The sequence below is a fragment of the Salmo salar genome, chromosome 12 (genome assembly GCF_965601325.2).
Source record: "Salmo salar chromosome 12, fSalSal1, whole genome shotgun sequence".
Taxonomy (NCBI): domain Eukaryota; kingdom Metazoa; phylum Chordata; class Actinopteri; order Salmoniformes; family Salmonidae; genus Salmo; species Salmo salar.
The window spans coordinates 65,889,331-65,914,940 of record NC_138302.1 but is presented as its reverse complement, the minus strand read 5'-3'; the positions used below and the strand labels follow the sequence as shown (position 1 = coordinate 65,914,940).

The 25,610-nt window shown below is 45.9% G+C and overlaps 1 protein-coding gene across 4 annotated transcripts in view; it reads left to right on the top strand.

Moving 5' to 3' along the window:
- The window catches only part of LOC106565592 (disco-interacting protein 2 homolog B-A), an 80,364-nt gene that overhangs the window by 39,113 nt on the left and 15,641 nt on the right, over positions 1–25,610 (top strand). For 2 of the 4 annotated variants that reach the window (XM_045691640.2, XM_082959234.1), the window contains exons 3-18: positions 4,211–4,390; positions 6,957–7,082; positions 7,245–7,625; positions 7,725–7,877; positions 10,195–10,314; positions 10,535–10,732; positions 11,626–11,717; positions 12,569–12,679; positions 12,774–12,897; positions 13,176–13,285; positions 13,363–13,465; positions 18,285–18,349; positions 18,457–18,550; positions 18,650–18,769; positions 22,789–22,903; positions 25,187–25,326. In XM_045691640.2, the coding sequence (XP_045547596.1) occupies positions 4,211–4,390; positions 6,957–7,082; positions 7,245–7,625; positions 7,725–7,877; positions 10,195–10,314; positions 10,535–10,732; positions 11,626–11,717; positions 12,569–12,679; positions 12,774–12,897; positions 13,176–13,285; positions 13,363–13,465; positions 18,285–18,349; positions 18,457–18,550; positions 18,650–18,769; positions 22,789–22,903; positions 25,187–25,326 (2,232 nt within the window). Of the gene's footprint in view, positions 1–4,210; positions 4,391–6,956; positions 7,146–7,244; positions 7,626–7,724; positions 7,878–10,194; positions 10,315–10,534; positions 10,733–11,625; positions 11,718–12,568; positions 12,680–12,773; positions 12,898–13,175; positions 13,286–13,362; positions 13,466–18,284; positions 18,350–18,456; positions 18,551–18,649; positions 18,770–22,788; positions 22,904–25,186; positions 25,327–25,610 lie in introns of all 4 variants that reach the window. The other 2 variants (XM_014132884.3, XM_014132882.3) reach the window with 1 other exon arrangement.

Genomic DNA, 25,610 nt, shown 5'->3' with positions numbered 1-25,610 from the left:
CTGTTTTTGTTTGATTTTAGATTATTTACAAAATTCGTCATAAGGATTATTTTTCTCTCCTCCATCAAGAAGATGAAGAAACATGGTCGAATCTGCTTGGTGCTCACTGCTGCCTCACAGTGGTAGCTCCGGTCACTAAAGTGTCTCCAGACTCCAGTCCACGAATGCAGAGACACGATAGTCCAGCGGCCCATTGTGACATAGCTACGCGGCTCTGAGACCACCGACGCACAGCCCAACACCGCGCACCTCCCCAAAATTCCCAACCAGCACGGCTCTGCGTACGTGTCTTCTGTTCATTTGAATGGGGGTGACGGTTGGATAAATTGGTTGAGCCGCGCTGAGAATTTGAAATGCATAAAAGCCAACAGTCCAATATTCCAGAACACTGCTGTGCATATGCATACACGTTTTTGAACTCTGATTGGCGCATTATCCTCTCTACTTCCCTCTTTATTCGCTCACTTCCTTTCTGGGTTGATTGTCTGTAAATATTAACAATTTCAGATAGCATTTCTCGGCGATGAGCAAAGCTGCTCCCTTGTTTACAATGTTCTGTCCCTTTACAAAATATCCCTAGTCATGATGTTCTATTATGGTTAGACGGAACCCTTTTAGAAACATCTTTAACATTTTGTTGAAAATGCAGTATGATGTAAAAGCACATGCACATCCTAATGACATTTTGTAAGATTGTGAGTTGAAGATTGTGATTATGAATCTCTATTTGAGAGGCAGCAATATTCTCTTCATCTTGTGAGGATTAAGTCACTTAGAGGTCAGGTCAAGGGTCATATCCCAAGGGCCTTAGTAGGAGAGGGAAGAAGTGGAAGCCTAGAGAGTTCTGAACTCTTTTTATGTTTGTATCCAGGAAAATGACAGAGTGACAGAGCTTTACTCTTTAGTTGTTTTTTTCCCTCATCAATCTACACACAATACCCCATAATGACAAAGGAAAAACAGGTTTTTATACATTTTTGCAAATGTATGAAAAAAATAAATGAAATATCACATTAACATGGCACACCTCTATTTGGGGAGTTTCTCCTATTCTTCTCTTCAGATCCTCTCAAGCTCTTAGGTTGGATGGGGAGCGTCGCTGCACAGCTATTTTCATGTCTCTCCAGATGTTCGATCGGGTTCAAGTCCGGGCTCTTGCTGGGCCACTCAAGGACGTTCAGAGACTTGTCCCTAAGCCACTCCTGCGTTGTCTTGGCCGTGTGCTTAGTGTCACTGTCCTGTTGGAAGGTGAACCTTCGTCTCCAGTCTGAGGTCCTGCGCGCTCTGGAGCATGTTTTTGTCAATGATCTCTCTGTACTTTGCTCCGTTCATCTTTCCCTCGATCCTGACTATTCTTCCAGTCCCTGCCGCTGAAAAACATCCCCACAGCATGATGCTGCCATGCTTCACTGTAAGGATCAATCAATCAAATCAATTAAATGTATTTATAAAGCCCTTCTTACATCAGCTGATATATCAAAGTGCTGTACAGAAACCCAGCCTAAAACCCCAAACAGCAAGCAATGCAGGTGTAGAAGCACGGTGGCTAGGAAAAACTCCCTAGAAAGGCCAGGACCTAGGAAGAAACCTAGAGAGGAACCAGGCTATGAGGGGTGGCCAATCCTCTTCTGGCTGTGCCGGGTGGAGATTATAACAGAACATGGCCAAGATGTTCAAATGTTCATAGATGACCAGCAAGGTCAAAAAATAATAATCACAGTAGTTGTCGAGGGTGCAACAGGTCTGCACCCCAGGAGTAAATGTCAGTTGGCTTTTCATAGCCAATCATTGAGAGTATCTCTACCGCTCCTGCTCTCTCTAGAGAGATGAAAACAGCAGGTCTGGGACAGGTAGCACGTCCGGTGAACAGGTCAGGGTTCCATAGTCGCAGGCAGAACAGTTGAAACTGGAGCAGCAGCACGGCCAGGTGGACTGGGGACAGCAAGGAGTCATCAGCCAGGTGGTCCTGAGGCATGGTCCTAGGGTTCAGGTCCTCCGAGAGAGAAAGCGAGAGAGAATTAGAGAGAGGATACTTAAATTTACACAGGACACCGGATAAGACAGGAGAAATACTCTAGATATAACAGACTGTCCCTAGCCCCCCAACACATAAACTACTGCAGCATAAATACTGGAGGCTGAGACAGGAGGGGTCGGGAGACACTGTGGCCCCGTCCGACGATACCCCTGGACAGGGCCAAACAGGCAGGTTATAACCCCACCCACTTTGCCAAAGCACAGCCCCCACACCGCTAGAGGGATAACTTCAACCACTAACTTACCGTCCTGGGACAAGAACGAGTATAGCCCACAAAGATCTCCGCCACGGCACAACCCCAGGGGGATGGTATTGGTATTGGATGGTATTGGCCAGGATGGTATTGGCCAGGTGATGAGCGGTGCCTGGTTTCCTCTAGACGTGACGCTTGGCATTCAGGCCAAATAGTAACATTTTGGTGTCATCAGACCAGAGAATCTTGTTTCTCATGGTCTGAGAGTCCTTTAGGTGCCTTTTGGCAAACTCCAAGTGGGCTGTCATGTGCTTTTTACTGAGGAGTGGCTTTCGTCTGGCCACTCTACCATAAAGGCCTGATTGGTGGAGGGCTACAGAGATGGTTGTCCTTCTGGAAGGTTCTTCCATCTCCACAGAGGAACTCTGGAGCTCTGTCAGAGTGACCATCACATTCTTGGTCATCTCCCTGACCAAACACCTTATTTACATAAGTACTCAGACCCTTTGCTATTAGACTCAAAATTGAGCTCAGGTGCATCCTATTTCCATTGATCATCCTTGAGATGTTTCTACAACTTGATTGGAGTCCACCTGTGGTAAATTGAATTTATTGGACATGATTTGGAAAGGCACACACCTGTCTATATAAGGTCCCACAGTTGACCGTGCATGTCAGAGCTAAAACCAAGCCATGGGCCAACCAATTGCTCAGTTTGGCCGGGCGGCCAGCTGTAGGAAGAGTCTTGATGGTTCCAAACTTCTTCCATTTAAGAATGATGGAGGCCACTGTGTTTTTGGGGACCTTCAATGCTGCAGACATGTTTTGGTACCCTCCCCCAGATCTGTGCCTTGACACAATCCTGTCTACGGACAATTCCGTCGACCTCATGGCTTGTTTTATTTATTCATTTGTATCATTTTATTTGTTGTACTTTTACCCCTTTGTCTCCCCAATTTCATGATATCCAATTGGTAGTTACAGTCTTGTCCCATCGCTGCAACTCACCTACGGACTCGGGAGAGGTGAAGGTCGAGAGCCATGCATCCTCCGAAACACAACCCTGCCAAGCCCACTGCTTCTTGACGCACTGTTCGCTTAACCCGCAAGCCAGCCACACCAATATGTCGGAGGAAACACCGTCCAGCTGGTGACCGAAGTCAGCTGCAGGCGCCCGGCACAAGGAGTCGCTAGAGCGCGATGGGACAAGGAAATCCTGGCCGGCCAAACCCTCCCATAACCCAGCCGACGCTTGGCCAATTATGCGCTGCCTCATAGGTCTCCCGGTCACGGCCGGCTATAACACAGCCTGGGATCGAATCCGGGTCTGTAGTGATGCCTCAAGCACTACGATGCAGTAGCTTAGACCACTGCACCATTCGATAGGCTCATGGCTTGGTTTTTGCTCTGACATACGCTGTCAGCTGTTGGACCTTTATATAGAAAAGTGTGTGCTGTATCACAACCGGCCGTGATTGGGAGTCCCATAGGGTGGCGCACAAATGGCCCAGCGTTGTCCGGGGTTGGACGGTGTAGCCGTCATTGTAAATAAGAATTTGTTCTTAACTGGCTTGCCTAGTTAAATAAAGGTTAAATAGAAAAATACAAATAAATATCCAATCAATTGAATTTACCACAGGTGGACTCCAATCAAGTTGTAGAAACATCTCATGAATGATCAATGGAAACTGGATGCACCTGAGCTCAATTTCGAACTCTAATAGCAAAGTGTCAGAATACTTATGTAAATAAGGTATTTTTATTTTAATTTTTTTTTGCAAAACAAAATCTGAAAAGCTGTTTTCGCTTTCTCATTATGGGGTATTGATGAGGAAAAAATATAATTAAATCCATTTTAGAATAATAATTATAACAAGATGTGGAAAAAGTGAATGGGTCTGAATGCACTGTATATACTATATACTTTGTGTACTGTCTATTTGTCTCCTAGTCATCTACTATTATTTTGTACTCCCCAGTGGAAGCCCCCCCCCCTGCCTATGATGCCCAGGCTCCTGGTCCTAGCAACGCCTCTGGCTCCACCCATGCCAATGCTCACACCCAGGCTCCTCCCCCCAGCTCCTCTTCCCGCTACCGTGATCGTCGCTCTCGGCGACCGCACCGCAGCGGAGGGACCAGGGATGACCGCTACCGATCAGGTGGGCAACAACTTGTTTCCGTTTTTTAAATCAACACTTTAGGTCGCCTTGGGAAGTCCAGTCATTCTCATTATTCTTTTTCATTTCAGTCAATATAAGCATTAATATAGTCAATTTATGGTCCAATCTGGTTTGAAGCAGAATCTTGTAATCCTGTAATGGTCGCAAATATACCAATGAAAGGGCAATGCTGCTTTGTAGGTGCGTGTTGGATTGTGAGTGCTGGCTGAGGTCGTGTGTGTGTGTGTGTGTGTGTGTGTGTGTGTGTGTGTGTGTGTGTGTGTGTGTGTGTGTGTGTGTGTGTGTCCTGTTGGGTTGTGGAGAAAGAGAAGTCCCTACAGTGTGTAGCAGCATCCCCTCTAAAGGGGAGCCCAAGAGGCCAGATCCCTCACATTGTGATTGGGGAGTGATGTCATGGCTTGGCAATGTGCTGGGCTGTGGAGAGAGCAGGGGGAATACTAAACAGGAAGGAGGAACTCGGCACCATATAATTATTTTGTAGATTCTATAGAGTACAGGGAAGGAGTGTTAGAATGGATCGTTAGATGGTTGAGAAGACATGAAAGAACAAAGGATTGTAGAGAAGTGTATAAGAGTCTTTCTGTCCTCTCTCTCCTTCTGTTACTAGAGGTACATGCAGTGTACATTTGTCCTCCCTCTAGGCAGCTTCATACTCTATCATTTCTCTCTCCTTCCATTTCTCTCTCCTCCCATCCCTGTTTGGACAGCCTCTGCATCAGACTGGTCTCGCCTCTCACGTGAGACACACATGCACGTACACACACGCACACTAGCTCCCATACCTCATTGTGGAGTGGAGTTTTGGGGGATGAAGAACGGAAGGACCACCACTGTGTGGGATCTGTTTGAGCTAATAGGACGGCTGACCAGAGAGAACAGCAAAAATGATTCAAGTTCCATTTGATGTGTGAAGGAATCTCAGGGGATCTTGCTGGAAGTCCGACTGGATTCAGGGCAAGGATTGGGAAAGAGGGAAAGGAAATGAGAGCTGGTAGCCAGGTGGAAATAAATAGGATGCAGGGATAATGGAGAAGGACTTTGAAGAGGTTGACGTTTGAGGGCAAACACTGTTCTATTACAGGATAACGGAGGAATATCACAGAGAAATTGAGCAGGACTGAGAGGAAATAAGAGGGAATAAGAGGGAATAAGAGGGAATAAGAGGGAATAAGAGGGAATAAGAGGGGGATAGAGAGGAGGGATAGAGTGAGGGGTCAGGGAAGAGCAGCGATGGGTGGGTCACACTCCAGCAGTCCTTATAAAGAACCTGCTGACACCTCAGTCTCCTTGAGAGAGGGAGAGAGGGAGAAGGGGAGAACGACAGAGAGAGATAGAGGAGGGGGTAGAGCTACAGAGAAAGGAATACTGGGAGGGTGTGAGCAAGAGGACTGAGAGATTGAGAATTAGCTATCAGCGATATGATGATGTTTAGATCCACATAGTCTGGCGCACATGTGTATGTAGCCTATATGCGCTTACATGGGTGTGTGTAGGGTATGTTTGTGTTGCTAGGCTGAGGTGCTGCAAGTGTGTATTTGTGTATGTAGCCTATATGCGCTTACATGGGTGTGTGTAGGGTATGTTTGTGTTGCTAGGCTGAGGTGCTGCAAGTGTGTATTTGTGTGGGCTCTGATCGCGTCTGGCTGCCTGTGCTGTTCATTGTTGGTTGTCGTGTAGGGCCGGAGAGGTAGAGGACAGACACCTAACAACTTTAACATTTTAACACCCGGCAACCTCTGCTATCGCCATGGAGATGCCTCTCAGACGTGTGTGACGGTTATTCTCTCATGTTTCTATGGCGATGAATGATCACGCATGCAGCGTATAGGAAGAATGGAAACAGAATAACTTTCTATTTTTAGTAGAATCAAATGTTATCTTATGACATTCTATAGTGTTGGTTATGCAATGTGTTGTGTTTTGATGGTTTATGTAGATTTTCTTACATTTCCTCACGACACAATCAGAATATGTATCAGAAAGTGCTGATGTGTCTTCTGGTCATCTTCTGGTGTGTGTGTGTGTGTGTGTGTGTGTGTGTGTGTGTGTGTGTGTGTGTGTGTGTGTGTGTGTGTGTGTGTGTGTGTGTGTGTGTGTGTGTGTGTGTGTGTGTGTGTGTGTGTGTGTGTGTGTGTGTGTGTGTGTGTGTATATATATAAGCATGGGTGAGCATGATGATAGCCCCTCTCTCTCCAGCAAACAGACTGTGGTTTCCTGTTACAGCAGGACCTAACTGCCATCTCTCCTATTCTGATGGTTGAAAGTCAAACCTCCATTCAGCTTTAACTGTGTTGACGGAACAGTGATTGTCTTTATGCATCAGTATCTATGTAATAATTATTATTATTTTAAATATCTCCGTGATTGGCAGATTCACTTAGATTTCAGACATACTTTTCTAGAAAAACTCATGTTTACCTTGGATGTTCTCATCTTCCTCTCCATCCTTATTCCCTAACCTTTGCAATCATCCAAATTCAAAATTGTAATTTCTTCCGCTTTCCCTCACTCCCTCTCTCTCTTTCTCTCTCTCTCGTTGTCCCAGATATCCACACAGAGGCGGTGCAGGCTGCGTTGGCCAAACACAAGGAGGAGAAGATGGCACTACCCATGCCCACCAAACGCCGCTCCACCTACGTTCAGTCGCCCATCAACAACTGCACCCCACCAGGTAGCGTAGGACTGACTCCTTCAAATCAGCCTGACTGCTTCTATTTCCTCAGGAACAGCCTACGTAAGCTTCATTGTTTGTACTGTAGAGTTTAATCCTAATGTCACACGCTCTCTCTTTCTAATTCTCTCCATCTCTCTTACTTCCTTTCTCCTATCTCAGACTCGTCTTCAAGTTCAGAGGATGAGGGTGCTGTGTTGAGACAGTCGTCAGTGGGTGCTGGTTTGGGGGCTCCTGCCCCTTCCTCTCTGCTGCAGCCCCCCAGTCTGCAGAGCCCTGACTCCTGGATCAACCGCTCTGTCCAGGGCTCCTCCACATCCTCTTCCGCTTCTTCCGCCTCCTCCACCCTGTCCCATGGAGAGAGCAAGCCCCAGCCCCAGCCTCAACCATCCCAGCCCCAGACCCAAGCACAGCCCCAGTACAAGCCCCAGTACAAGCCCCAGTACCAGCCCCAGTACCAGCCCCAGTACCAGCCACAACTACAACCACAGTCACAGCCACAGCATCCAGCCATAGCTGACATGCTGGCTCAAGCACGCATCGGTAAGATGTCCTTATGACCACAACACTTTAGAACGCCTTGGCATGTAACCCTATATAAGATAAACCGAGCAGATATAATTACACCTGTCTTTCTTCCAGGCCTTTCAGAGAACAGCGGACCCCCCCCAGACGTGTTGGCGGCAGCCCCCCAGGCCAGGGGCTCTTCTCAGGTGGACCGGCCCAACAACCCTCCTGTGGTCCGGGGGATGAGCCGCGGACAGAGTCGCTCCAGCATGATGGAGACAGCCGACGGTAAGAACAGTGTGTGTGTGTGTGGTGTGTGTGTGTGTGTGTGTGTGTGTGTGGGTGTGTGTGTGTGTGTGTGTGTGTGTGTGTGTAAGAGTACGGAAGTCTGTGCGCGGGTGTGTATATGTGAGATTATGACTGCATGAGTGTGTGTCCTCGCCAAATCTTCATACACTTTTGCATTTCCATTAAAAATAACTTTTTTTAAAGTAATAGTGTTTTTCTTGCATAACATGTTGATTTCCGCCTGGACCATATCATTAACCAAACCATGTTGTTTTGTTTTCTTCTGGTCTTTTTCCACCCTGTCACATGTTATTTTGACTGGCAATAGGTAACAGAAGAGGTAACACATTCCCTATGAGAAAGCCATGGACTACTGGTGTTTTTTATATATATATATATATACTGCTCAAAAAAATAAAGGGAACACTTAAACAACACATCCTAGATCTGAATGAAAGAAATAATGTTATCAAATACTTTTTTCTTTACATAGTTGAATGTGCTGACAACATAATCACACAAAAATAATCAATGGAAATCCAATTTATCAACCCATGGAGGTCTGGAATTGGAGTCACACTCAAAATGAAAGTGGAAAAACACACTACAGGCTGATCCAACTTTGATGTAATGTCCTTAAAACAAGTCAAAATGAGGCTCAGTAGTGTGTGTGGCCTCCACGTGCCTGTATGACCTCCCTACAACGCCTGGGCATGCTCCTGATGAGGTGGCGGAATCTCCTCCCAGACCTGGACTAAAGCATCCGCCAACTCCTGGACAGTCTGTGGTGCAACGTGGCGTTGGTGGATGGAGCGAGACATGATGTCCCAGATGTGCTCAATTGGATTCAGGTCTGGGGAACGGGCGGGCCAGTCCATAGCATCAATGCCTTCCTCTTGCAGGAACTGCTGACACACTCCAGCCACATGAGGTCTAGCATTGTCTTGCATTAGGAAGAACCCAGGGCCAACCGCACCAGCATATGGTCTCACAAGGGGTCTGAGGATCTCATCTCGGTACCTAATGGCAGTCAGGCTACCTCTGGCGAGCACATGGAGGGCTGTGCGGCCCCCCAAAGAAATGCCACCCCACACCATGACTGACCCACCGCCAAACCGGTCATGCTGGAGGATGTTGCAGGCAGCAGAACGTTCTCCACGGCGTCTCCAGACTCTGTCACGTCTGTCACGTGCTCAGTGTGAACCTGCTTTCATCTGTGAAGAGCACAGGGTGCCAGTGGCGAATTTGCCAACTTTGGTGTTCTCTGGCAAATGCCAAACGTCCTGCACGGTGTTTGGCTGTAAGCACAACCCCCACCTGTGGACGTCGGGCCCTCATACCACCATCATGGAGTCTGTTTCTGACCGTTTGAGCAGACACATGCACATTTGTGGCCTGCTGGAGATCATTTTGCAGGGCTCTGGCAGTGCTCCTCCTGCTCCTCCTTGCACAAAGGCGGAGGTAGCGGTCCTGCTGCTGGGTTGTTGCCCTCCTATGCCCTCCTCTACATCTCCTGATGTACTGGCCTGTCTCCTGGTAGCGCCTCCATGCTCTGGACACTACGCTGACAGACACAGCAAACCTTCTTGCCACAGCTCGCATTGATGTGCCATCCTGGATGAGCTGCACTACCTGAGCCACTTGTGTGGGTTGTAGACTCCGTCTCATGCTACCACTAGAGTGAAAGCACCGCCAGCATTCAAAAGTGACCAAAACATCAGCCAGGAAGCATAGGAACTGAGAAGTGGTCTGTGGTCACCACCTGCACAACCACTCCTTTATTGGGGGTGTCTTGCTAATTGCCTATAATTTCCACCTGTTGTCTATTCCATTTGCACAACAGCATGTGAAATTTATTGTCAATCAGTGTTGCTTCCTAAGTGGACAGTTTGATTTCACAGAAGTGTGATTGACTTGGAGTTACATTGTGTTATTTAAGTGTTCCCTTTATTTTTTTGAGCAGTGTATATACGTCTGTGTACTGTTTGTGCCTTGTTCGTATCCTCTGCGCCGTATGATTAGGGAGAGTAGTATTTCTGTGAAATCACAGAACCATCCTCTGAAACCGAATGAATCCTCATGTGTTTTCCTATTATGCAACCAATGATTATTTTTCCCTTTTACCTCACTCCAACCCTCCCAGTCCTGGTGTAGAGTTAGCCCTTTGCCTGCTGGTTTTCATACTAGCAGGCTGCAAGTCGAGAAATAAGCTAGCGAAATAAGGAAAGCCAGAGATGTGTGTGAAGTCAATCAAGACTTCCCTTCGTATATTGGGGCAGGGTGAGTGTGTGTGACAGTGTTTGCCCCCCTCCCCCAGGTGTCCCGGTGAACAGCAGGGTGTCCACTAAGATCCAGCAGCTGCTCAATACCTTGAAGAGGCCCAAGAGGCCCCCCCTCAGTGAGTTCTTCGTGGATGACCAGGAGGAGATCGTAGAGGGTGAGCCACCATTCATTCTTCAGTCAGTGGATCTCTCTTAGCACAAACAGATTTGAAACCAGGCTGTCTTGCCAACTCCCAAGACAGCACAAACAGATCTGAGACCAGACTATATCTCTGTAAATTTCACCTACAATGTTTTCATTTCCACCCCTCTGTACCAACCTCAAAGGTGCTACCTGGTTCATTCTGCCCCCCCTCCCTCCCTCCCTCCCTCCAGTGCCCCAGCCGGACCCCAACACACCACGACCAGAGGGCCGTCAGATCATCCCAGTGAAGGGGGAGCCCCTGGGGGTGGTCAGTAACTGGCCTCCAGCCCTCCAGGCTGCCCTGGCTCGATGGGGGGCCACACAGGGCAAGAGCCCCGCCCTCACCGCCCTGGACATCACTGGCAAATCCCTGTACACACTGACCTACGGTATGTAACAGTCTCAAACCCCTAATCACACAGACCTATGGAACGTCACAATCTCAAACCCCTAATCTCACTGGCCTACGGTATTTCACAATCTCAAACCCCTAACCACACTGGCCTACGGTATTTCACAATCTCAAACCCCTAACCACACTGGCCTACGGTATTTCACAATCTCAAACCCCTAACCACACTGGCCTACGGTATTTCACAATCTCAAACCCCTAACCACACTGACCTACGGTATTTCACAATCTCAAACCCCTAACCACACTGACCTACGGTATTTCACAATCTCAAACCCCTAACCACACTGGCCTACGGTATTTCACAATCTCAAACCCCTAACCACACTGACCTACGGTATTTCACAATCTCAAACCCCTAACCACACTGGCCTACAGTATTTCACAATCTCAAACCCCTAACCACACTGACCTACGGTATTTCACAATCTCAAACCCCTAACCACACTGGCCTACAGTATTTCACAATCTCAAACCCCTAACCACACAGACCTACGGAACGTCACAGTCTCAAACCCCTAACCACACTGGCCCACGGTGAGAGACTAGAGCCATACAGAGATGTTATACTGCTACTACAACCTGACTTACATAACCCCATCTAATCCATGGTTATACGATTGCCTACAGTTAGAGAACATATGATTTTTAACATCTATAACTCCACTTAGTGATGGACAAGGCCCTAGATACTTTATTTATTACATCTTCTTAGGTTATTGTTGGTGCTATACTGTAGTCATGATGTGGATAGAGTAATCTTGGTAATGGAGGGTTATGAGAGGTGGAGTATGAGATTGATTGACAGATCGTGACACTGTTATTTACGATGCATGCCCTTCCTACCTCCTCCCCTTCTCCCGCCATCAGGGAAGCTGTGGAGCCGCAGTGTGAAGCTGGCCTACACCCTCCTCAACAAACTGGGACCCAAGAACGAGCAGGTCCTCAAGCCTGCGGACAGGGTGAGACACATTGACTCACACTATTTCTACTTCTCTCGTAATGATATAGCGCCATACATTTTTTTTAAATTTGTTTCTAATTATTAAGGATCCCCATTAGCTGCTGTCAAGGCAGAAACGACTCTTCCTGGGGTCCAAACAAGATTAAGGCAATTACATCACAAAAACAATACAAATAAAACAGTACATCATACAGCACATTATTACACCACTACTCTACGACAAAATGTACAATTCCCCAATACAACAATATTACAACATTACACAGCAACATCTCACAGCAAGAACTGGCAAATCTGGTGCAGTCCATGAGGAAGAGATGCACTGCAGTACTTAATGCAGCTAGTGGCCACACCAGATACTGACTGTTACTTTTGATTTTGACACCCCCTTTGTTCAGGGACACATTATTCCATTTCTGTTAGTCACATGTCTGTGGAACTTGTTCAGTTTATGTCTCAGTTGTTGAATCTTGTTATGTTCATACAAATATTTACACATGTTAAGTTTGCTGAAATTAAACGCATTTGACAGTGAGAGGACGTTTCTTTTTTTGCTGAGTGTGTGTATATATATATATATATATATATATATATATATATATACACTTCAGAGCACACACACACACACACACACACACACACACACACACACACACACACACACACAGGGCACATTTATAAAAGAGACCTAGGTCTCAATATGTCTTCCCTGTAAAATAAATAAATGATTCAGACCTATCCCTCAGCTTTTTACCGAAACGGGCGGGGAGAACACTTTGTTATTGTTTTTACTGCTGATTTCTGCATTAAGGTCCATACATCAACCACATTTTTTTTTTTTCCCTGTAGGTGGCTCTAGTGTACCCAAACAGTGACCCTGGGATGTTCTGGGTGGCCTTCTATGGCTGCCTGCTGGCTGAGGTCATCCCTGTCCCTATAGAGGTACCTTTGTCTCGCAAGGTAAGGACATGTCATTGGAACTTTTTCAAGCCCACATTGACATGCTGTTATATCTGCTTTTTGATTGACTCCATGTCCATTGTTGTTCCACCAGGATGCAGGCAGTAGTCAGGTGGGCTTCCTGCTTGGCAGTTGTGGTGTAACTCTGGCTCTGACCAGTGAGATCTGTCTGAAGGGACTCCCCAAGACGCCCACCGGAGAGATACTACAGTTCAAAGGTCAGGAGCTGCCTCTCTTACTGGCCATATTACAGAGCATCAATGTATTTCAGTCACTGGTCACCGACTGAGTAGACTGACTGATCTACAAATAGTAATGAGTAGTTCTTTAGGAAGCCAGGTGATTTGTAGTCATCCAGTCGACGACTGCAATCTGGTTGATCTCAAACACAACCATTGTCTCTAGAGATCAAAATGTGATACTTTTTGTCTTTCGCTATGAGTCTCTTTTTAATGATTGTGATTGGCTGATGTATGTTATTAACTGTCTTTCATAGGCTGGCCTCAGCTAAAGTGGGTGGTGACAGACTCCAAGTACCTCACCAAACCTGGCAAGGACTGGCAGCCCCACATCCCTACAGCTAACACTGACCCTGCATACATAGAGGTGAGGTGTGTGTGTGCACGTGCACATGTGTGTACTTCGCATACAATCCTAATGGATTGTGTTTTCTCTCCCCCTAGTACAAGGCAAGTAAAGAGGGCACAGTGATGGGTGTGGCTGTGTCTAAGGTGGCCATGTTGACCCATTGCCAAGCACTGACCCAGGCCTGCAACTACTGTGAGGGTGAGTAACTATCACTATATGAGAGAGGCATACTCTCTCGCAAGAGTAAGTCTATGGCATCTTTATGAGGATTTTTTATTCATTTTTTATTTCAACTTTATTTAACCAGGTAGGTTAGTTGAGAACAAGTTGTCATTTGCAACTGCGACCTGGCCAAGATAAAGCAAAGCAGTTCGACACATACAACAACACAGAGTTACACATGGAATAAACAAACATACAATCAATAATACAGTAGAAAAAAGTATATATACAGCATGTGCAAATGAGGTAGGATAAGGGAGGTAAGGCAATAAATAGGCCACAGTGGCGAAGGAATTACAATATAGTAATTAAACACTGGAATGGTAGAATGTGCAGAAGATGAATGTGCAAGTAGAGATACTGGGGTGCAAAGGAGCAAGAAAAATGAAAAAATACAGTATGGGGAGGAGGTAGTTGAATGGGCTATTTACAGATGGCCTATGTAAAGGTGCAGTGATCTGTGGGCTGCTCTGACAGCTGGTACTTAAAGCTAGTGAGGGAGATAAGAGTCTCCAACTTCAGTGATTTTTGCAGTTCGTTCCAGTCATTGGCAGCAGAGAACTGGAAGGAGAGGCGGCCAAAGGAAAAAATGGCTTTGGGGGTGACCAGTGAGAGATACCTGCTGGAGCGGGTGCTACGGGTGGGTGCTGCTATGGTGACTAGTGAGCTGAGATAAGGCGGGGCTTTACCTAGCAGAGACTTGTAGATGACCTGGAGCCAGTGGGTTTGGCGACGAGTATGAAGCGAGGGCCAGCCAACGAGAGCGTACAGGTCGCAGTGGTGGGTAGTATATGGGGCTTTGGTGACAAAACGGATGGCACTGTGATAGACTGCATCCAATTTGTTGAGTAGAGTGTTGGAGGCTATTTTGTAAATGACATCGCCGAAGTCGAGGATCAGTAGGAGGGTCAGTTTTACGAGGGTATGTTTGGCAGCATGAGTGAAAGATGCTTTGTTGTGAAATAGGAAGCCGATTTTAGATTTCATTTTGGATTGGAGATGCTTAATGTGAGTCTGGAAGGAGAGTTTACAGTCTAACCAGACACCTAGGTATTTGTAGTTGTCCACATATTCTAAGTCAGGACCGTCCAGAGTAGTGATGCTGGACGGGCGGGCAGGTGCGGTCAGCGATCGGTTGAAGAGCATGCATTTTGTTTTACTTGCATTTAAGAGCAGTTGGAGGCCACAGAAGGAGAGTTGTATGGTATTGAAGCTCGTCTGGAGGTTTGTTAACACAGTGTCCAAAGAAGGGCCAGAGGTATACAGAATGGTGTTGTTTGCATAGAGGTGGATCAGAGAATCACCAGCAGCAAGAGCAACATCATTGATGTATACAGAGAAGAGAGTCAGCCCGAGAATTGAACCCTGTGGCACCCCCATAGAGACTGCCAGAGGTCCGGACAACAGGCCCTCCGATTTGACACACTGAACTCTATCAGAGAAGTAGTTGGTGAACCAGGCGAGGCAATCATTTGAGAAACCAAGGCTGTTGAGTCTGCCGATAAGAATGTGGTGATTGACAGAGTCGAAAGCCTTGGCCAGGTCGATGAATACGGCTGCACAGTAATGTCTCTTATCGATGGCGGTTATGATATCGTTTAGGACCTTGAGCGTGGCCTAGGTGCACCCATGACCAGCTCTGAAACCAGATTGCATAGTGGAGAAGGTACGGTGGGATTCGAAATGGTCGGTAATCTGTTTGTAAACTTGGCTTTCGAAGACCTTAGAAAGGCAGGGTAGGATAGATATAGGTCTGTAGCAGTTTGGGTCTAGAGTGTCTCCCCCTTTGAAGAGGGGGATGACCGCGGCAGCTTTCCAATCTTTGGGAATCTCAGACGATACAAAAGAGAGGTTGAACAGGCTAGTAATAGGGGTTGCAACAATTTCGGCAGATAATTTTAGAAAGAGAGGGTCCAGATTGTCTAGCCCGGCTGATTTGTAGGGTCCAGATTTTGCAGTTCTTTCAGAACATCAGCTATCTGGATTTGGGTGAAGGAGAAATGGGGAGGCTTGGGCGAGTTGCTGTGGGGGGTGGAGGGCTGTTGATAGAGGTAGGCGTAGTCAGGTGGAAAGCATGGCCAGCCGTAGAAAAATGCTTATTGAAATTCTCAATTGTAGTGGATTTATCGGTGGTGACAGTGTTTCCTAGCCTCAGTGCAGTGGGCAACTGGAAGGAGGTGCTCTTATTCTCCATGGACTTTACAGTGTCCCAGAACTTTTTTGAGTTTGTGCTACAGGATGCACATTTCTGCTTGAAAAAGCTAGCCTTAGCTTTCCTAACTGCCTGTGTATATTTGTTCCTAACTTCCCTGAAAAGGTGCATATCACGGGGGCTATTTGATGCTAATGCAGAACGCCACAGGATGTTTTTTTGCTGGTCAAGGGCAGTCAGGTCTGGAGAGAACCGAGGGCTATATTTGTTCCTGGTTCTACATTTTTTTGAATGGGGCATGCTTATTTAAGATGGTGAGGAAAACACTTTTTTTTAAAGAATAACCAGGCATCCTCTACTGACGGGATGAGGTCAATATCCTTCCAGGATACCCGGGCCAGGTCGATTAGAAAGGCCTGCTCGCTGAAGTATTTTAGGGAGAGTTTGACAGTGATGTGTGGTGGTCGTTTGACCGCAGACCTATTACGGATGCAGGCAATGAAGCAGTGATCGCTGAGATCTTGGTTGAAAACAGCAAAGGTGTATTTGGAGGGCAAGTTGGTTTGGATGATATCTATGAGGGTGCCCGTGTTTACGTATTAGGTGTTGTACCTGGTGGGTTCATTGATCATTGGTGTGAGAGTGAGGGCATCAAGCTTAGATTGCAGGATGGCTGAGGTGTTAAGCATGTCCCAGTTTAGGTCACCTAGCAGCACAAGCTTTGAAGATAGATGGGGGGCAATCAATTCACATATGGTGTCCAGGGCACAGCTGGGGGCAGGGGGTGGTCAATAGCAAGCGGCAGCGGTGAGAGACTTGTTTCTGAAAGGTGGATTTTTAAAAATAGAAGCTTGAATTGTTTGGGTTCCAGACCTGGATAGTAAGACAGAACTCTGCAGGCTATCTCTGCAGTAGATTGCAACACCGCCCCCTTTGGCAGTTCTATCTTGTCGGAAAATGTTATAGTTAGGGATGTAAATTTCAGGGTTTTTGGTGGTCTTCCTAAGCCAGGATTCAGATACTGCTAGGACATCCGTGTTGGCAGAGTGTGCTAAAGCAGTGAATAAAACAAACTTAGGGAGGAGGCTTCTAATGTTAACATGCATGAAACCAAGGCTTTTACGGTTACAGAAGTCAACAAATGAGAGCACCAGGGGAGTAGGAGTGGAGCTAGGCACTGCAGGGCCTGGATTAACCTCTACATCACCAGAGGAACAGAGGAGGACTAGGATAAGTGTACGGCTAAAGGCTATCAGAACTGGTCATCTAGTACGTTCAGAACAGAGAGTGAAAGGAGCAGGTTTCTGGGCGCGATAGAATAGATTCAAGGCATAATGTACAGACAAAGGTATGGTAGGATGTGAGTACATTGGAGGTAAACCTAGGCGTTGATTAATGATGAGAGAGATATTGTCTCTAGAGACGTTTAAACCAGGTGATGTCACCGCATATGTGGGAGGGGGAACTTAATGGTTGTTTAAGGCATAGTGAGCAGGGCTAGAGGCTCTACAGTGAAATAAGAGAATAATCGCTAACCAGGACAGAAATGGACAAGGCATATTGATATTAGGGAGAGGCATGCGTAGGGGTCCAGTGAGTGGTTGGGCTGGCTGGAGACACGGCGATTAGCAGGCCGGGGCTAGCAAGCTAGCAGAAGGGGCTTAGAGGGACGTCTCGAAGGAGGAAAGTCTGTTTTAGGCTCTGCGTGCGGTGACGTCGATTGACCAGTCGTGATGGATTAGTAGAGTTCCGAGTAGCAGAGGGGTCCAAGTCCAATTGGCAAAATAGGTATAGTGGCCCAAGAAATATGCTGATGGATCTATTCAGCTAACAGTCCAATATGCTCTAGACAGCTAGCGGGCCGCAGCTAGCGGGCTGCGGCTAGCAGGCTAGCAGCTGGGCATTCAGGGGACGTCGCATTGTAGGGGCCAGTTGAGTACCCCCTCGAGCAGATTACCTCGTAGTCCACTTGTGAAGGATCGGCAGGCTTCCGTGCCCCGTACCGGCAGTAGAAGGGGTCCGGGTATTGTAGCCTAGGAGTGGCTGATGGACCTCTTCAGCTAGCTGGGAGAATGGGCCTAGCATGGGCTAGCTCCAGGCTAATTGGGGCTTGCTTCGGGACAGACGTTAGCCAGGAGTAGTCACTCGGATAGCAGCTAGCTAGCTGCAATGTTCCAGGTGAAAAGGTCCAGAGCTTGCGGTAGGAATCCGGGGATATGGAGAGAAAATATGTCCGGTAAGCTCTGGTTTGAGTCGCGTTGTACAAACTGGCGAGAGCTTACCGAGCTAAAGGTTAGCTGATGACGGCTAGCAGTGGTTAGCTGACTACTAGCTAGTAGCTAGTGAGCTGGCTAGCTGCTGTTGGGGGATTCCGGTTCCGAGGTAAATAAAAATACTTTAGAAAAGATCAGATCCACACCACATGGCGGGTTGCAGGAGAGTATTTTGAAGTTGAGGTTTACAAAAATATAAAAGAAGATATGCGAAGAAGATATAAAAAGATATATATACATGGGACATGACAAGACAAAGGACAAAGACGTCTGACTGCTACGCCATCTTGGGTTTTGACGATGATACACAGGGAAGAAGTGTTTGAAGGATGCTTCTCATAGGGACTTATCTATTTGTTTCTGTTCTTAGGTGAGACATTAGTGAACGTTCTGGACTTTAAAAAGGACATGGGCCTGTGGCATGGAGTTCTCACGGTGAGAGTGTGTGGGTGTTTGTGGATGGGGGGATAATAGTTACAGGTAAACTGATTTCATATTATATGTATTTCCGTTCAATAAGTTGTATTTTGTTGTTCTTTCAGAGTGTAATGAACAGGATCCACACTATCAGTGTGCCCTATGCTGTGATGAAGGCTTGCCCTCTCTCCTGGGTTCAGAGGGTCCACATACATAAAGGTAGTTACACTACCCACACCTCCACACCCTCTCTCTCCGTGTGACCATGAGAACACTGTGATGTTCATGTACTCATTTGTCCCTCCTCTCCCCCCATAGCGCGCGTTGCCTTGGTGAAGTGTCGTGACCTGCATTGGGCCATGATGGCACACAGGGAACAGAGGGACACCAGCCTGGCATCACTGCGCATGCTCATCGTTGCTGACGGAGCCAATCCCTGTGAGTGTGAAATGTAGTCCATGCAGGGAAATGTAGTCTGTGTGGAAGCCACACTGGAACTACAGATGGCAGACATGTTTGGAACTGGTCTGCGTCCCAGTAAGCAAAATTACGTTGAAAAGACTTTAAGACGTCTTTTGCGTTTTAGGTACTGAATAAAAGGTGAAAATACTTATTTTCCATATGTCGAAAATACTTATTTTCCGGATGTTGAAATCAGGTGCATTGTAGGTGCTGAATGAAAGGTGAGAAGATGTCTTTTCTGGCCGTCAAAAATATATATTTTCCGGATATTGAAAATACTTAATTTACAGATGTTAAAAATACATTTTTTTCAGACGTTGATTCTATGGCCAAATTTCAACTGCACATACATTCTCAATGAAGTAAGCATTGTATCACAATAATACTTTTTCAAGGCTCTTACTATAGGAAAAAGGAGCCAACTAAAGATTGCAACAGAATATTTAGTATTACTTTCATCTGTAGCATTTAGTTATGTTAGCTTTTTCAAAAGCTTTGTACCTGGCAGCAATTATGTTCAAACTAATTCAACCTACGTAATAACCGCTCTGGGCTAGGTGGCACCAAATCGTCCCACATACGCAACAGCCAGTGTAATCCCGTGGCGCGATTTTCAAATACCTTAGAAATGCTATTACTTCAATTTCTCAAACATATGACTATTTTACACCATTTTAAAGACAAGACTCTCGTTAATCTAACCACACTGTCCGATTTTCAAAAAGGCTTTACAACAAAAGCAAAACATTAGATTATGTCAGCAGAGTACCCAGCCAGAAATAATCAGACACCCATTTTTCAAGCTAGCATATAATGTCACAAAAACCCAGAAGACAGCTAAATGCAGCACTAACCTTTGATGATCTTCATCAGATGACACACCTAGGACATTATGTTATACAATACATGCATGTTTTGTTCAATCAAGTTCATATTTATATCAAAAAACAGCTTTTTACATTAGCATGTGACGTTCAGAACTAGCATACCCCCCGCAAACCTCCGGTGAATTTACTAAATTACTCACGATAAACGTTCACAAAAAACATAACAATTATTTTAAGAATTATAGATACAGAACTCCTTTGTGCAATCGAGGTGTCCGATTTTAAAATAGCTTTTCGGTGAAAGCACATTTTGCAATATTCTGAGTACATAGCCCAGCCATCACGGCTAGCTATTTAGACACCCACCAAGTTTAGCCCTGACCAAACTCCGATTTACTATTACAAAAGTTTGATTACCTTTGGTGTTCTTCGTCAGAATGCATTCCCAGGACTGCTACTTCAATCACCGATGTTGGTTTGGTCCAAAATAATCCATCGTTATATCCAAATAGCGGCGTTTTGTTCGTGCGTTCAAGACACTCTACGAAGTGTAAATAAGGGTCACGAGCATGGCGCAATTCGTGACAAAAATTTCGAAATATTCCATTACCGTACTTCGAAGCATGTCAACCGCTGTTTAAAATCCATTTTTATGCCATTTTTCTCGTAAAAAAGCGATAATATTCCGACCGGGAATCTGCATTTAGGTAAACAGAGGAAAGAAAATAAAGCATTCGGTCGACTCGTGCACGCGCCTAAGCCCACAGTACTCTGATCGGCCACTTGCCAAACGCGATAAAGTGTTTCAGCCAGAGCCTGCCTTGATATCCTTCAGCTTTTTCCCGGGCTCTGAGAGCCTATGGGAGCCGTAGGAAGTGTCACGTTATTGCAAAGATCCTCAGTCTTCAATAAAAAGAGCCAAGATAAAACACCACTTGTCAGACAGGCCACTTCCTGCATGGAATCTTCTCAGGTTTTGGCCTGCCGTATGAGTTCTGTTATACTCACAGACACCATTCAAACAGTTTTAGAAACTTTAGGGTGTTTTCTATCCAAAGCCAATCATTATATGCATATTCTAGTTACTGGGCAGGAGTACTAACCAGATTAATTTGGGTACGTTTTTTATCCAGCTGTGTCAATACTGCCCCCTAGCCCTAACAGGATAAACCAACAGACAACTTCAACTACAATAACATTCTCAGTTAAAAAAAAATCTTGCTATGACTGTGATATATTGTTGTTTATCTACTTAAGTTGAATGCACTGACTGTAGGTGGCTCTGGATAAGATCATCTGCTGAATAATCTAAATGTAAATTATATATTTTTGATGTATAATGAAGCATGCTGGGTATTATGCTAATTAGCCCCGCCCCCAAACAAGTACACATTTGGTCGTGTAGACCAAATCCAAAACTGAACTAATAATAGACATTTAGGCTATGTTTCACAAGTTTGAACCTCACAGTACAGTACGGCACAGTTTTGTACAATAGAGCACAGTAGAGTGCAGTACAGGAAAACATTTATTTGGTAGTGTACACAGTAGAGTAAAGTTTAGTTCATTAGAGTATAGTGCATTAGAATAAAGTAGGGGACAATACAGTACAGCAAAAACCAAGCCATGTGGTCGAAGGAATTTTCCGTAGAGCTCCGAGACAGGATTTTGTCGAGGCACAGATCTGGAGAAGGGTACCAAAACATGTCTGCAGCATTGAAGGTCCCCAAGAGCACAGTGGCCTCCATCATTCTTAAATAGAAAAAGTTTGAAACCACCAAGACTCTTCCTAGAGCTGGCAGCCCAGCCAAACTGAGCAATCACGGGACAAGGGTCTTGGTCAGGGAGGTGACCAAGAACCCTATGGTCACTCTGACAGAGCTCCAGAGTTCCTCTGTGGAGATAGGAGAACCTTCCAGAAGGACAACCATCTCTGCATCACTCCACCAATCAGGCTTTTATGGTAGAGTGACCAGACGGAAGCCATTTCTCAATACAAGGCACATGACAGCCCGATTGGAGTTTGCCAAAAGGCACCTAAAGACTCTCAGACCATGAGGAACAAGATTCTCTGGTCTGATGAAACCAAGATCGAACTCTTTGGCCTGAATGCCAAGCGTCATGTCTAGAGGAAACCTGGCACCATCCCTACAGTGAAGCATGGTGCTGGCGTATCATGCTGTGGGGATGTTTTTCAGCGGCAGGGACTGGGAGACTAGTCAGGATCTAGGCAAAGATGAACGGAGCAAAGTACAGAGAGATCAGACTGGGGCGAAGGTTCACCTTCCGACAGGACAACGACCCTAAGCACACAGCCAAGACAACACAGGAGTGGCTTCGGGACAAGTCTCTGAATGTCCTTGAGTGGCCCAGCCAGAGCCCGGACTTGAACCCAATCGAACATCTCTGTAGAGACCTGAAAATAGCTGTGCAGCCTAGCTCCCCTTCCAACCTGACAAAACTTGAGAGGATCTGCAGAGAAGAATGGGGGAAACTCCCCAAATACAGGTGTGCCAAGCTTGTAGCGTCATACCCAAGAAGGGACGAGACTGTAATCGCTGCCAAAGGTGCTTCAACAAAGTACTGGTCTGAATACTTATGTAAATGTGATATTTCAGTTTTTATTTGTAATAAATTAGCAACAATTCCTATAAACCTGTTTGTGCCTTGTCATTATGGGGTATTGTGTGTAGATTGATGAGGAAAACATTTTTTAAAGTACATTTTAGAATAAGGCTAACCTAACAAAATGTGGGAAAAGTCAAGGGGTCTGAAAACCTTCCGAAGGCACTGTAGATGTCCGGAGTGGACCAAATCTGAACCAATTATAGACGTCTATGTTTGGGCCAAATATAGACCAGTCCAGACGTCTGTGGATGTTGAAATCAAGGCTGGTCTAGACCGGACAAAATCTGAACCAAACATAGACGTCTATGATTGGTTCAGATTTGGTCCAGTCTGGACAGGACCAAAAAACATTGTTGTCGGTAAATGCTTAGTGGGATTGCACCTTCCAGGCAGTCAGTGGGGCTGACATACAGCAAATAGGACAATTGCAAGTGATAAATAAAGCCCTGTATGGTTAGAATGGGTACCCTCCAAAAATGGTCAGTGTTATGAGATGTCATTGTTGTTGAGTCTCTCTCTCTGTCTTTGCCTCTCCCTAAGGGTCGGTGTCGTCCTGCGATGCCTTCCTCAACGTGTTCCAGATCCACGGGCTGAAGCCAGAGGTCATCTGTCCCTGTGCCACCTCCCCTGAGGCCATGACGGTGGCCATCCGCAGGTAGGATGGGCTGAATCGGTCTGCTTAGCGAAAGTAACAGTTTGTGTTTTGTTTTGCTACTTGGCCAAATGTTATTTATTTATTTGTATTTATTTAACCTTTATTTAACTAGGCAAGTCAGTTAAGAACATATTCTTATTTATAATGACGGCCTACCAAAAGGCAAAAGGCCTCCTGCGGGGACGTGGGCCTGGGATTAAAAAAATAAATACAATATAAATATAGGACAAAACACACATCACAACAAGAGAGACACAACACTACATAAAGAAAGACCTAAGACAACAACATAACAAGGCAGCAAAACATGACAACACAGCATGGTAGCAACACAACATGACAACAACATGGTAGCAACACAACATGGTACAAACATTATTGGGGAAAGTCAACAGCACAAAGGTCAAGAAGGTAGAGACAACAATACATCATACAAAGCAGCCACAACTGTCAGTAAGAGTGTCCATGATTGAGTCTTTGAATGAAGAGATTGAGATAAAACTGTCCAGTTTGAGTGTTTGTTGCAGCTCGTTCCAGTCGCTAGCTGCAGCGAACTGAAAAGAGGAGCGACCCAGGGATGTGTGCGCTTTGGGGACCTTTAACAGAATGTGACTGGCAGAACGGGTGTTGTATGTGGAGAATGAGGGCTACAGTAGATATCTCAGATATGGGGGAGTGAGGCCTAAGAGGGTTTTATAAATAAGCATCAACCAGTGGGTCTTGCGACGGGTTTACAGAGATGACCAGTTTACAAAGGAGTATAGAGTGCAGTGATGTGTCCTATAAGTAGCATTGGTGGCAAATCTGATGGCTGAACGGTAAAGAACATCTAGCCACTCGAGAGCACCCTTACCTGCCGATCTATAAATGATGTCTCCGCAATCTAGCATGGGTAGGATGGTAATCTGAATCAGGGTTAGTTTGGTAGCTGGGGTGAAAGAGGAGCGATTACGATAGAGGAAACCAAGTCTAGATTTAACTTTAGCCTGCAGCTTTGATATGTGCTGAGAGGACAGTGCACCGTCTAGCCATACTCGCAAGTACTTGTATGAGGTGACTACTTCAAGCTCTTAACCCTCAGAGGTAATAATGACACATGTGGGAAGAGGGGCATTCTTCTTACCAAACCACATGACCTTTATTTTGGAGGTGTTCAGAACAAGGTTAAGGGTAGAGAAAGCTTGTTGGACACTAAGAAAGCTTTGAGTATAAGACTGTATCATCTGCATATAAATGGATGAGAGAGCTTCCTACTGCCTGAGCTATGTTGTTGATGTAAATTGAAAAGAGCGTGGGGCCTAGGATTGAGCCTTGGGGTGCTCCCTTGGTGACAGGCAGTGACTGAGACAGCAGATTTTCTGACTTCATACACTGCACTCTTTGAGAGAGGTAGTTAGCAAACCAGGCCAAAGACCCCTCAGAGACCCCAATACTCCTTAGCCGGCGCACAAGAATGGAATGGTCTACCTTATCAAAAGCTTTGGCCAAGTCAATAAAAATAGCAGCACAATATTGCTTAGAATCAAGGGCAATGGTTGACATCATTGAGGACCTTTAAGGTTGCGTTGACACATCCATAACCTGAGCGGAAACCAGATTGCATACCCGAGAGAATACTATAGACATCAAGAAAGCCAGTCAGTTGATTATTGGCAAGTTTTTCCAACACTTTTGATAAACAAGGCAAAATAGAAATAGGCCTATAAGAAGAAAGGGTTTAAAATATCTGACCCAGATGGGTTTTTGGGGTCAAGTTTAAGGAGCTCCTTTAGCACCTCGGACTCAGTGACTGCCTGCAGGGAGAAACTTTGTAGCGGGGCAGGGGAAAAAGAGGGAGACGCATCGGCGATAGTCGCATTAGAAGGGCTTGGAGACAAGGAAATGTTGGACGGGCAAGGAGGCATGGCTGAGTCAAATAGGAATCCTGACTTAATGAACTGGTGATTAAAGAGCTCAGCCATATGCTTCTTGTCAGTAACAACCACATCATAAACATTAAGGGACATGGGCAGCTGTGAGGAGGAGGGTTTATTCTCCAGGTCTTTAACCATTTTCCAGAACTTGGGGTTAGACCCACAGACAGAGAACTGCTCCTTAAAGTAACTGACAAACACATGTGTTTGTAGTACCCTGAGTTACCTCTGGAAAAAATGTAATGAAATGTATGTTACAAAATGCACCTTCAATAATATAATTTTTCTACGGATACGAGGACTGTCTTTCGGCAGTGTGTGTATATTTTGTGTAAAATCCCTGTCCTCTCCTGTACCTTTCTGTGTGCAGACCGGGGGTGCCGGGGACGCCCCTCCCAGCCAGGGCCATCCTCTCCATGGGGGGTCTGAGTCACGGTGTCATCAGGGTCAACACGGAGGACAAAAACTCTGCCCTCACCGTGCAGGATGTGGGTCATGTGATGCCTGGAGGTGAGGAGGGGGGATGCACAGTATTGAAGACAGAGAGAAAAGGAGGATCTCACTTGAGAATGATATCAGGAGTGAAATCCATGTGTATGTGTGTAATTGGCGTACAAGGGCTATAGTAACTACTCACGAGAGTATGATTCCAAACCACCTCCACTGCAGGTCCATTTTTAAATATGAATGTGTTTGTTCCCGGGGCCACCCGCACATAAAATGTATGCACGGATGACTGGAAGTCAATTTGGACAAAAGTCTCTTCCAAATGGCATATATTACTATTATTATTA